The sequence below is a fragment of the Setaria italica genome, chromosome II, assembly GCF_000263155.2.
Source record: "Setaria italica strain Yugu1 chromosome II, Setaria_italica_v2.0, whole genome shotgun sequence".
Classification (NCBI taxonomy): Eukaryota; Viridiplantae; Streptophyta; class Magnoliopsida; order Poales; family Poaceae; genus Setaria; species Setaria italica.
The window spans coordinates 40,667,916-40,680,923 of NC_028451.1; the positions used below are offsets into that span (position 1 = coordinate 40,667,916).

A 13,008-nucleotide genomic window follows, 5' to 3' on the forward strand; every position below is an offset into this window, starting at 1 on the left:
GCAGCGCCGGTCACCGGGGGCGAATAAGAAAGCGGCGGCGGCGGGTGCTGGAAGAAGAAGATGAGGCTTGATGTGTAGGGAAGACGAAACGAAGCTTTCGTTGTGGGCCTTGGGCCTTGGGCCGTGCGATGTCTACGCTTTCCGTCTTCACTTGATGCGTATAGGAGCGCCCGGCTGCCCGGGGCAAGGGGCCTTGCATTCCGGCACAAACCTCCCCATGATTCCGTGAAAAGCGGCATCAGCGCTAACACTCGCGGAGTCGCGACTCGCGAGCGCAGCGCTTGCGGTGCTCGGCTCAGCGCGGCGGAGATGAAGGACGGCGCCGCTGGAGCCGACGGAGGCGGAGGCCACGGAGGAGGCGGAGGAGGCGGAGAGGGGTCGAGCTTCGTGATCGGCCTCATCGAGAACCGCGCCAAGGAGGTCAGCCACGCTCTAAAACCCCTCTCCGCATTTCTAAAACCCCCTCCGCATTTCCCTGGTTGTTGGATCAATCCGCTCGAATTGAGTTGATTTCTCTTGAGATTCCTGTTTCGTTCCCCTTCCCCAGAACGGTTATTACTTCCTGGGACGGGTTGGGATGAGCCCACGTGCGCTGCTTGCCTACTTGGTTGGATTGCTTGCTCGAATTTGTTCGTGTAGGGTTTTTCTCGAACCGGTTCGTGTAGGATTGTTGCAGTTGTTTGTTCGGATCGAGCGTCGCATTCAACAGCTGCGCGAGTTACTCATCGAGGGTTTGGGGTTTTAGGATTGACACTTCGCCTCTCGGTGTGCGCTTTTCCTCACTGAGTCACTGATCCAGCTGTTTGAGAGAGTCGAAATGGTCTGACACAAATGTAGCGGTTGATGAGGGCACAACTTCAGTACCCTCCTGTTGCGTTGTTCAGTGAAACTGATTAAGTCCCATATTCTGATTTCCGCTGTCCGAGAGTTTATTTTGTTTTCTAGTACAGAGCACAATCTCAATTCCATTATTTTATTACGATGGCAGCAGCACGTTAACTACGTTTAAGCAGAAGTTCTACAGGACCTTGCCCACAGTAACTTTGCTTTGAAAATGGATTACAAAACCTTCATTAAACACCCCCTTTTTACCCTATTTACGTCATGACATGGCATGCTAACTTGTGTGCTACAAGCCTACAAAGTGAGGGAAGGTGGAGCAGAGAGGAGGGGGTTGCAGGAAGCAGCAGGAGGAATATCAACAACAAAGCTGGCATTAGGAAAATATTGTGTATAAGTCATTAACCTACGGATGATACCTAGATATAATGATTCCCTTTTACATTTCTTTTACTGTTTATTAGTTAATACAAATTCAGAATTCTAGGTTTATGCTTTTTTAAAAGGCATCTGAACTTGTACACCCCATGTTTTATTGTACCAATTCTTTATTGAGCCAGTTTTGGAAATGTAAATTCTTTTGTGGCTTGTTAATATTCCAGTTGACATGTGCTGTTGTCTCTCTGAGTACATGCACTCACAAATTGGCTGATGTGTTAAGAGTTATATCGCGTAAATAAAATAAATTGGACGCAAAGTTTTACATAGATAGAGTAAAACCATGGAAAATGTAATCCTTTCAATGATTTGGTCATTCTTTTTCTGAAAACCAATTATGTTATATTGATATAAAATATGATATACTGTTACAGGTTGGCGTTGCGGCCTTTGATTTGAGATCAGCTGCGCTGCACCTATCTCAGTATATTGAGACAAGTCGCTCATACCACAATACAAAAACACTACTTCATTTCTATGATCCCATGGTTGTCATTGTGCCCCCAAACAAAACAGCAGCAGATGGTATGGTTGGAGTTTCAGAGCTGGTAGGTAAACATTACCCAGCAAACAAAAAGGTAATGTTGGAATCATCATTGATATTTTTCAGAACAATAATTTTGTTCTAGTCTAAACATAGATAATTTTATAGGTCACAATGGCACGTGGTTGCTTTGATGATACGAAGGTATATGTTCCCCCTAATTCACCATCTTTCTTTCCAATGTCAGCTGACTAACTTCCCCTTAACATCGTATGTTCCCTCTTCTTTTAAGGGTGCTGTCATGGTGAAAAATCTTTCAGCTAGAGACCCATCTGCGCTTGGTTTAGACACTTACTGCAAGCAGTATTATCTTTGTCTTGCGGCTGCCTCTGCAACAATTAGGTGGTATGTGTGCTCAACACATCACGACAACATCAGGGCTCAACTTTTACGGTTCTACCCTGTTCAGGAATAGTAATAACTTCTGAAGGAATTGTGGGTATATTTACCGTGATATACCTCCTGTGCATATAATTTAATATTGCTTCAATATGTGTCCATGCTGCCAAGTGCCAATTACGACTTGTTTCCAATTATTTAAATGGTTACTGCCTTCCTGGAGCATAAGAACTTACTGCAACTGGACGAGAAATCAACTCATTTTTAGAAAGCACATGCACTTCTACGTTTAGTGGTATTTTCTGTTTTACAACATTTATTTGGTTCTGAGTTGGAATTCATAAAACAAAAGGTCTTTGTTGTTGAAATACCATAATAACCCATGAATTCTGCTTGTACTGTTCCATGTATAATGCAGGAAACCTACTCATCTCTAAACATCTCCATTTGATATTAACTATAACCAGTTAACGGTGTTCCTGTATATTCATTCTTCATTGATCTTTAAAAAAGGCTAAATTCAAGTTCTGAACTCCATCAGCTTCCCACTTGGCTTCATCTAGAAATTTTGAACATAGAGCTGTACTTATCACCTTATCTTTAATCATGGTTATAGATAACTATGTGTTTTTTTGAGGAGGTGACATCTCAGGAACTGTAGACCTAGTATAAGTTCGAATTAGATGGTGTTGATCCAATTTTTGGTTTGATTTTCAATACATTGAGAGCTGAGTATGTTATACTGGAAGCTGGCCCTATTGCCCATTTGCTTACTAACTGAATTGCATTTCTCCATTGGGTTTCTGTTGTACCATCCTTCCCTTCTTCTTTTTTTTGAGTGAAATACAGTAGGGCAAACCCATACTTTGGTGTCTATTATATAGATAAAAAAACTGAGGTTAAAAGAAGAAAAACCAGAAAGAGAAACTTCACAGAAGGATGTTTAGCCAATCAGGACTAGGAGGGGGTTTTAATCTGTGCAGGTGAAGCTTTACTGTTTGTGCGAAGCAACCTTTTTTCAGTTTGAATCTCTTTTTGTATAAAAATTATGCTTGTGTTCTGATTTCGGTGATATCTCCTTTTCTAGAATTCACTTCATTTGCTATTACAAGTTTATCGACTATCACATGAATCTCATGCCAAACTTCTTTAAATTTTGTTACAGGATAGAATCAGAAAGGGGTGTATTTATTACCAACCACTCATTATCAGTAAGTTCTTAGGAAGGAAGTTGTTACTGTGAAGCGTTTGTTTGATTGTTTCACCTTCAGGTTCATCATTAGTTTATTCATTATGAACAAGCGGATTTTGATGCGCACTGTTTGTTCTCTACTTGATGACCTCGTCTCTGTATATGCATTGTCTCCAGAAAGTTCTCTCCAAATGGAATCCCTTTTGCAAATGGCAATTGTAAATCATGTTTAGCTTTTATGATGTTTCGATTTCTAACTGATTATTCTAGTGACTGCTGAGTAGTCAGTCCATGCATTCATTGCATCCTGTACATGTTGGGATCTTGAGTTTTGCTTCAGGAAGCAGTCTTTTGAAGAATTAAGCAGACACTTTTTTGGTGGATTCACTGCATTTAAACAACTCTTAAACTAACACACAACCATCAAAGACTTATTTGTTTCCTACAACTTTCGATGTGTCCATTACTCCTGTGTCCTACTAAACCACGAAAACTGGGAGTTGAAAGTTGCTTCTCCTTTTTCTATCTATTATAACCATATTCGCCATTATTGAAAATCTCTCTTTACTGTCAGGTTACATTCAATGGGTCATTCGACCATATGAACATTGACTCAACTAGGTAATTCTTTCGAGATAATACACCTTTGAGTGACATAAAGTAGCATTAACCAAGTATGTTCAAACACTTGTCCCAGACTTGAATTGCTTTATCTGTTTGGTATGCAATCTGCAGTGTTCAAACATTGGAGATTATTGATCCTCTCCATACTGAACTATGGGGCACAAGCAACAAAAAGAAAAGCCTCTTTCAGATGTTGAAAACTACAAAGACTACAGGAGGGTATGCCTTCAGACCACCAATTACACCCTCTTACACTTGCTGGCACTTGATAGTCTTCTGATAAATCATGTTCAATCTAGAACCATTTCTACCTTATGAAATCATTCTAATATAAGCTATTCACTGTTTTTTTTTGCTTTTAGTTGCACATTTAAGTTCTAAGCACATTAAGCTATTCTCTTTGACATACTTATTCCAGGGCCAGACTTCTGAGAGCCAACTTATTACAGCCATTGAAAGATATTCAGACCATCAATGCTCGTCTAGACTGCTTGGTAAGTATTTTCATGATGTATTTACGAATGAATACCTGCAGTTCAACACTGCTTAACATCTAAAACCAGTGAAGCATATTAGAATACTTCTTATCTTGTACCTTATTAAGTTGATATTGGAATGTGAATGATGTGCTTGGTCCCATTGGATTTAACTTGCAGCGCTGTGCTCTGAGGGCTAAGTTGAATTGTGATACAACTGTTGGATGTCTGCATGCACTTCAGACATTTCAGATTTCTGAAGTCTGAATCATACCAGCTTCCCCTTTTCTTGAGTTTGGTTTCTAGACAATCGTCAGATATACTCTCCTGTCATGTAAACATCTTTCAATACCGTCACATAATCTGCATCGGCCTGTAGCTGAAGTTTGCGAGTCTTGACATGAAGAGAAATGAGTATTGACTATTGAGTATTTCAAACTTTGTTTATACATGGTAGGTACTCCATACAAACTAAAAGATTTCCTAAAAATATAAAAAGATGTGATAAATTATGCTGTATGATATATGTAGTAATGTACATGCAATCAAAGTTAAATATAAAACATTATTTATTGAAATATCCTTTTTTTTGTTCAAAATTAATTGTGCATGCAAATACTTTCTATTATTGCTAGGTTCTGGTATTGCAATGTACTAGCTGTACGAGGCCTGTTTTGTTCCTGTTAAAAACCATAGAGCAAACAGTCTTAACTTGTACTTGCAGAGTTTCCTTCAATCATAACTGTACTATAATCTTCATGTGCATGCTTTTTAGTATGATTGTGCAATTAACCGAAATGTGAGATCTCATAAGTATTGGTTTTTTATTTAAGTTAACACCCAGAAGGGTGCAATGATATGTTACAGTAGCAATATGTTTTCTAATTTAAAATGTTAAACTATTTCCAGGATGAGCTAGTGACCAACGAGGAACTGTTTTTCGGATTGACTCAAGGTCTTCGTAAGTTTCCAAAAGAATCAGGTTAATATACTGCTCTCCTCCCTTTGTTATACTGCGTTGTGAATAAATGTGATTCTCACTGTCGCAAAACTCTCTTTTGCTTTCTATGCACTAGATAAGGTTCTCTGTCATTTCTGCTTCAAGCCCAAACCGGTTACGGATGAGGTATTGAAGCCTGCCAATGGTAGAAAGAGCCAGATGCTGATTTCTGATATTATTATTCTAAAAACTGCTCTGGACGCCATACCATTCTTCTCCAAGGTCTGATAAACCATTTTATTTTGCTTCTGGAAAAAGAAATGTGCACAATCACTGGAAATATAAATAATTGCCAATGTGTTTAATGTGTGTCCCTTCCATCATTCAGGTTTTGAAGGGAGCAAAGAGTTTTCTTCTTCGCAACATTTATCAGACTGTATGTGAAAACCCTAAATATGAAAATATGAGAAAGAGGTAGTTTTGTGACCTCCTGCTTCAAAGCGAAAGTTGCATAATCTTTTTAATCCACATAATATGCACTGACTATCATTCGGTAGCACCATGATAAGCAATTTTTTTCCTCGAACACCCATGAAAAGCAAATTACATAGTAAAATAAGAACTTGCTCACCCTTCAGAATTTTATATATCCTTCTGAGTAACTTTGCACTGAAACCTTTTTTAGGAAGTTCCAATGGGAAATGAAAAGGCATAAATAATTTTCACTAATCTATCTTGCTATGTTTCCTAAAAGTTTCAATGTTTAAACAAAGGTATAAAACTAAATTTGAAATAAGATATTTACCATAGTTTGTTGATTTGTTCCAAATTCTGCCTGTTTCACCTTGCAGAAGCAGTTATGTTTGTATATCATCAAGAATAATGATTACGCATTGTATCCTTAAAATCAGGTTGTTGTCTAAGATCTATATATCTTAGCCAGGAGGGCAGTATTTCAGTACTTGCTGACCACAGTTATATTCCTTGGCATTGTTAATAATTTGTGCCACACAGTCATGATCTTTAGTAATGTTCTTATTTAACTTTTGTGGTCCTAGAATTGGAGATATCATTGACGAGGATGTGGTTCATTCAAGGGCTCCATTTGTAGCCTGCACTCAGCAATGTTTTGCTATTAAGGCAGGAGTTGATGGGCTGCTTGATGTTGCTCGTCGATCTTTCTGTGATACCAGCGAAGGTGGCGCTTCTTATATACATCCATTCTCACTTTTTTATTGTTCACATTCTTAACATATTGTATTGCAGCCATACATAACCTCGCCAACAAGTACAGGGAAGAATATAATATGCCGACTCTGAAGATACCCTATAATATTAGGCAAGGATTTTACTTCATTATACCCCAGAAGGACATTACTGATAGGCTTCCTAATAAATTTATCCAGGTATATGAGCATCATCTTACAAAATCAGCTTGTTAGCTGTAATATGATAACCAGTATTTGTGAATTCTTGATACTCAGGTTGTTAGACATGGGAAGAATGTCCACTGCTCAAGCTTGGAGCTTGCTTCTGTAAGTTAATTTCCCTGTGCTATTCTTTGGCATCTTAGTAATTACATGATTTGTTGCCACACTGCAAACCTTGGCCACGAATTTCATTTTGCTGATTGTCAAATTTCCAGCAGGATAGATGTTAGTCAAGAGTGCATAAGTAGACAATATACTTTATCCATTTTTTTGTTCTTACATTACTGTAACCGCTAGATGTGCTTGTTTAGCTGTATGGCTTTGTGATTACTAATACATTTTTTTAAGAAGATACACTTATCTTTTATCAGTTGGTCCATAATCCTGACAGCCACGACTATACTTGGAATAGCTTTGTGATAGTATTTTGCATTCCATTTTGCAGCTAAATGTTAGGAACAAGTCAGCTGCTGCTGAGTGCTTCTTCCGCACGGAACTTTGTTTGGAAGGTTTCTCTAGCAATAAATATTGATGTTTGTTTTTATTTCATTTATTTCTTGATTGGGGTTCTGTCATTTTGCTGGTTTGATTTCAAGAATATATGGGTAGTTATGAAAAAAACGAATGTATTGGTCAAGTATATTTTCCACTTACAACTTACTTTTTCTGAGGAAAATAAAAAATTAAGCTTCTACCTAAAAAGTGAGGTGCCATATAACATGTTCTATATATTTCTGTTGCACAGAGAGGCATGTTGATGGCATCCTCCATGCAAGTAGAAGCAGTTAGCTAGTGCAGGAGGGTGCATGGCAATACTTGATTTCCTTTTTTGTTCCCGTGCTTCCAGTTTCGCAGTGATGCCTTTTGCCCATCAAAGTTGCAAATCGTGCAAATGAACACCTGAATCTACAACCTTGAATGCAATGTTTGTAATTTGCCTGATGAAAATTTCCATGCAAATTAAATTCTAGTATCCTAACATTTGTTTAAAAAAAGAATCTTGTGGTCATGGAGTACTCATGCAATTCTACATTTCATCTACCACGCAAGCGTCTATAGAAATCTTTAAACTGCCTGAGTCTTGTGTTTATCATTTTCAGGTCTTATTGACAAGATCAGAGAAGACATTGGTATCCTTACATTGCTCGCTGAAGTATTGTGTCTATTGGACATGATTGTAAACTCTTTTGCTCATACAATATCTACAAAGCCTGTTGATCGTTACACAAGACCGGAGTTCACAGGTGGGCAATTTAGTTCCTAGTCATGTATTTTGCTACTCCCTCCATTTCGCTATATTAGTTCATGCACACCATTGCAAATGGAATGGACCAAGGAAAAATCCATAACCAAGTGGAATTATGTTGAGTAGACCATGCTACGCGTTATTTTCTTGAACACGCAGGAGAGCTGCATGTCATTCCATTAAGAAGAGAAACAAAAGTACAAAAAGATCACACCCAACACACCCACACAGAACTAACTTATCAATGCAAGAGAAAGCAATCACTCCTGCACACGTGGAACATGCAGAAATAACAAAGTTAAATGCTCTATACATGCATTCATGCTTTAGTTGCACACTTTGAATTACAAGTTTGCTGAGACAATAAAATTGAGTATGTGTTACCTGGATATTATGAGGGGCATAACAGGAAGAATCACAATAAAACATTGTCAGTTAAACCCTGGACGGATATTTTGAAATGGATATTCCTGAGATTAATATAGATGGAGAAAAGAAGGAACTACTGCAAGTGTGAGTTCTTTCATTGTAGTGCTCTAGGAATCCATCTCTGGCTGTTCATGATTTTGTTTTTTTGTTTCTAATTAAGCAGATGATGGCCCAATGGCAATCAATGCTGGACGACATCCTATTCTGGAGACTTTGCATACTGATTTTGTTGTAAGTTACTTTTTTTTGTTGATTTCTCCATATTTACTTCGAAATCATTTCATTATGATAATCTTGCTGATTAAAATGTCCACGGCCTATGTGTTGTTTGTCATACAGCCTAACAATACATTTCTCTCTGAAGCATCCAATATGGTTCTTGTCATGGGGCCAAATATGTGAGTAACATAATATTGTATCGAAGTTGGTGTTGCCGGCTATTTATTTATCTGTGGAAGTTCATCTAATCTCTGGATTGTTTACTGTTGCAGGAGTGGCAAAAGCACATATCTCCATCAGATATGTTTAATTGTCATTCTTGCACAAATTGGCTGTTATGTTCCAGCTCAGTTTGCATCATTAAGAGTGGTTGATCGCATATTCACGCGGATTGGCAATGGGGATAATGTTGAAAACAACTCAAGCACGGTATGTTTTTAAAAAGGCTGTTCTAAACTTGTAATTCCCAGACAAGGATAAGCCTGATCTCTTCAACTTTATTCGTTGTGCCTTATTATACAAACTATTCATTGAGTTACAGAATTACTCTAGAAATACCTGAACAGTACAGTAATTAGATCAAACAGAACAACTATGCATGAACAGTTAACTTCTATGGTATTTCCATGATATTGGGCCCTGATAATTGTTTAAAATTCTTTGCTTTTCTTTCCTCACCTATGACATCTATGTGTTGTTACTAACCTTGAGGAATTGAGAAGGCACTGTCCATATGGGATGATGGATATATAGAGTCATCATGGGCTATATGGTCCTTGATATGCTTAACAGTTAACATGTGTTAGCTTAAAATCTTAAAATTATCAAACATGGGCAACTGAAGACAATTATTGTTGTTAAACCATATGCAGTTTCTCCGCCTTTCTTAAATTCTTAAATAGTCCTTATGCTTTTTGGTTGGTTGGAGCATCAAACTGGAAATGCAACAAAAGCTCAGATGTCGTAAGTTCAGTACACAAGTTTGTTCGTATTTATCAATTGCAGTCTGCTTCCTAGTTGTACCGGGTTATATAGGACTATTTGACAAAGCAATTGACATTTACAGTTTCTTCAAGGAGGTTAGATTATTCATCAGTAGGCCGTAGTGTGTTTGTCGATCATTAGTAGTCTGCAGCAGCAGAATTATTCTTGTCAAACTAATTGATTGTGCAAAGTGTCTGATTCATTTATTTTTCAAAACAAGTGAGTGCACAGATTTCTTAGGTACATAGCAGCTTCCATTTGTTTATCCAGCACCTTAAGATTTTCTGAAACCAATATTATTATTGGTGTATCTAATTACCATAATTTGTCTTTGCAGTTTATGACAGAAATGAAAGAAACAGCTTTCATCATGCAGAATGCTTCTTCAAAGTATTTCTACCACACTGCTGAAGATTGAAATTCGGTATTTTTTTTATCTCTTGTTTTTGTCTCATGACCACGAACTTACAGGAGCTTGATTGTTGTGGATGAGCTTGGAAGGGCAACATCTTCCGCTGATGGGTTGGCAATTGCATGGAGCTGCTGCGAACACCTTCTTTCTGTCAAAGCGTAAGAACTAGTAGCCCTTATTAATCAACCTCTAGGCTGCTTACAGCTACTGATGGTCTGGTACACAATGAATGCCCATTTTTTCAGCTTCTTGTTAGCCTAGGCTATGCACTGCGGATTCAGATAATAGTTTTTTGTTGAACTAGTTATTAATATTGTAGTGGTTACATATCAGAAGTAGCACCAAGCCATGGTACTTTGTCATGCCTGATGCTAATGGTCATGCTGTTTTTCCATAATGTTGGTCCTCTGCATCACAAATTCAGAATCCATGATGTAGTTTTTCTGTGATGGACTCAAAGTTGTAAGTAGATGTTTTATTTAATTACGAAAATAATACCATTATTTGGTGGAAAGTGATGTATAGTATTATCCTTCCTTAGTAATGCTGTATACCCATGCAGATACACTGTTTTTGCCACACACATGGAGAGCTTGTCAGAACTTGCAACGATGTATCCAAATGTGAATATCCTCCATTTCGAAGTCGACTTGAGAAATGATCGCTTGGATTTCAAGGTCTGTACCCAACACTGACAATTTCAGGAATTTGGTTCTTCATGTCTGTAACATTTACACTGTATCAACCACTGCATCAGTTCCGCCTGAAGGATGGCGTCAGAGAGGTACCACACTATGGGCTTCTGCTGGCCAGGGTGGCCGGTCTCCCTGCTTCAGTGATTGACACCGCGACGAGCATCACTTCACAGATCACAGAGCAGGTAACCTGGTACCTACTTATTGCTATAATAAGGCTACGGCATCATCTTTTGGGGTTATGCTATTGCTATTATAGGATGTAGCCAGCTGCTGAAAATCAATACTTCACCTATGTGTCATATTTCTATGGCACCCATTTCTATCTCACATTTGCACAATTTACCAATATTGCCTGTTTCCTTCACCTGGGGGGTGGTGATCTCTGGACTCTTATTGACCAGGTAAATTTTTGGTATTTGCCCTTTTGCAGGAAATGACAAGGATGGATGCCAACTGCGAGGAGTTCCAGTCTCTTCAGATGGCGTACCAGGTCGCGCAGCGGCTTGTATGCCTGAAGTACTCGAACCAAGGCGATGACTACATCCGTGAAGCGCTGCGAAATCTCAAGGAGGGCTATACTGCAGGCCGGCTAACATGAGAAAGAGGATGTTCTCTGCAAGAATTGGACTGGTCTGCCTATGCGCAGTGACTGAAGTGATATCAACTCCGTGATATTGCATGATAAATCCCCACCGCCGCCACTTCCCACAATCCCACTGCCTTATGCAAAATGCATCTCATGATAGTCACATTTGAGATACTCAAGAGTCAAGAGATGGCAAGTCTCACTGAATGCATCTCAAAATGCGCTTCTCATGGAGTAACAAGCAAGAGGAACACGACAGTGGCTCGAATAGATTAAGCGACTAATGATTTCAGCGGCAATGTTTACAAAGGATCGTCGACATACTACATATGAATCCCCAGAAGGAAATGATTTACACACACCATGCTGGCCATTTTGTTCTGCCAATTACACGTGATCGCTACAGACTTGAAATAAATTCATGAACTAATCAAACAAAAACAGAGACTATTCATGAACTGAACCAACAAGCAACGCATCCAGCAGAATCAAGCAGCAGCTACTAGTATCCATGCGAGTCAGCCCGGGCCTGGCGCTCCATCTCCGGCAAGAGGCTGCGGCGGATGAGGTATTGGACGAGTCCGATCGGAAGTCGATGGATGGGCCAGTTTCCGTGAGTGGCAAGTTTAATTGATTAAGGCCTGATGGTTTCCAACTGCTGTTGGGCTGGTGGATCGATCCATCTGGTCATCTGGCCCTAGATATTTCCATTTTGAGATCATCCCGTTTGAATTTTCTCTCAACGTTCGCCCAGGGCAGTCTAAACTCTAAACCCTTCCCCCCGCAGACCTCAATTCCTCTAGAAAATGGAGCTTTTTTTCATCAGCTTATAAAAAAAGTCACGATCCATTCTTGAGTTGAGCACGTATTGAACGACTTTTTTTTAACAGAACATTAAAAGAACCTTTTGGCTTCGGAAGGGTACAATACATATTAGCAAGCAAAGTACACCGGCGTATGCATTCAGAAAGTACACGTAATAGCAGCCAGGAGAATATCAAATTTGAGTCTGTTTATTGTTTTTTTAAGGTCGTCTGTTTATTGATGTTGGGGGAAACTGAATCGATGTTAGCAACCCGATAGGCGATGATGTCCTGTTTGATTTGATGATGTTAAGTAGCTGTCCTGAGTTCAGTGCTTTATTGTCGAAGACCCGACGGCAGCGTTGCTTCCATAGGTTCCAGGCGTGTGTAGATGAGTACCTGTAAGTGCAGTTCCCTGGAAGATCACCCTGCCTGAACCATAGAAGCCCACCAGTTTGCAGTTGTTCGATGGCCATTTGCAGGGAGTGTGAAATTGCTCCACTGTGCAATCTTCTGCCAGAGTTCAGTTGCATAGGAACATTTATACGATCATGTGCAGTATGGATTCTTCTCTGGTATGGCAAAGCTTACAGATTGGTTGGGCTTGACCTCCTCGTCTGATTATACGATCAGAGGTTGGTAACCTGAGCTGCAACAGTAGCCATGAACTCATATATTTCAAGCGAACTGTGATAATGACAGGTTCCTTAATTAAGACATGAACTACGTTCAACTCTGATTGATTGCAAGAAATAAGCAGCAAAACAGAACCACTTATATTAAGGTAATAAAAAAAAGCACTAACCAA

The 13,008-nt window shown here is 39.2% G+C and overlaps 1 protein-coding gene across 1 annotated transcript; it reads left to right on the top strand.

Annotated features, from left to right (window-relative positions):
• Positions 1–108: 108 nt before the first annotated feature.
• Positions 109–11,860, top strand: LOC101768336 (DNA mismatch repair protein MSH4). The gene is made up of 24 exons (XM_004957654.3): positions 109–420; positions 1,653–1,856; positions 1,931–1,966; positions 2,055–2,167; positions 3,327–3,372; positions 3,928–3,974; positions 4,089–4,196; positions 4,396–4,471; positions 5,363–5,435; positions 5,530–5,675; positions 5,782–5,867; positions 6,452–6,591; positions 6,660–6,799; positions 6,878–6,928; positions 7,269–7,332; positions 7,924–8,067; positions 8,662–8,729; positions 8,838–8,896; positions 8,990–9,146; positions 10,039–10,091; positions 10,173–10,271; positions 10,676–10,790; positions 10,871–10,993; positions 11,242–11,860. The coding sequence occupies exons 1-24, from the start codon at positions 310–312 to the stop codon at positions 11,407–11,409; spliced, it is 2,427 nt and encodes an 808-aa protein (XP_004957711.1). The 5' UTR covers positions 109–309; the 3' UTR covers positions 11,410–11,860.
• The last annotated feature ends 1,148 nt before the right edge of the window (positions 11,861–13,008 follow it).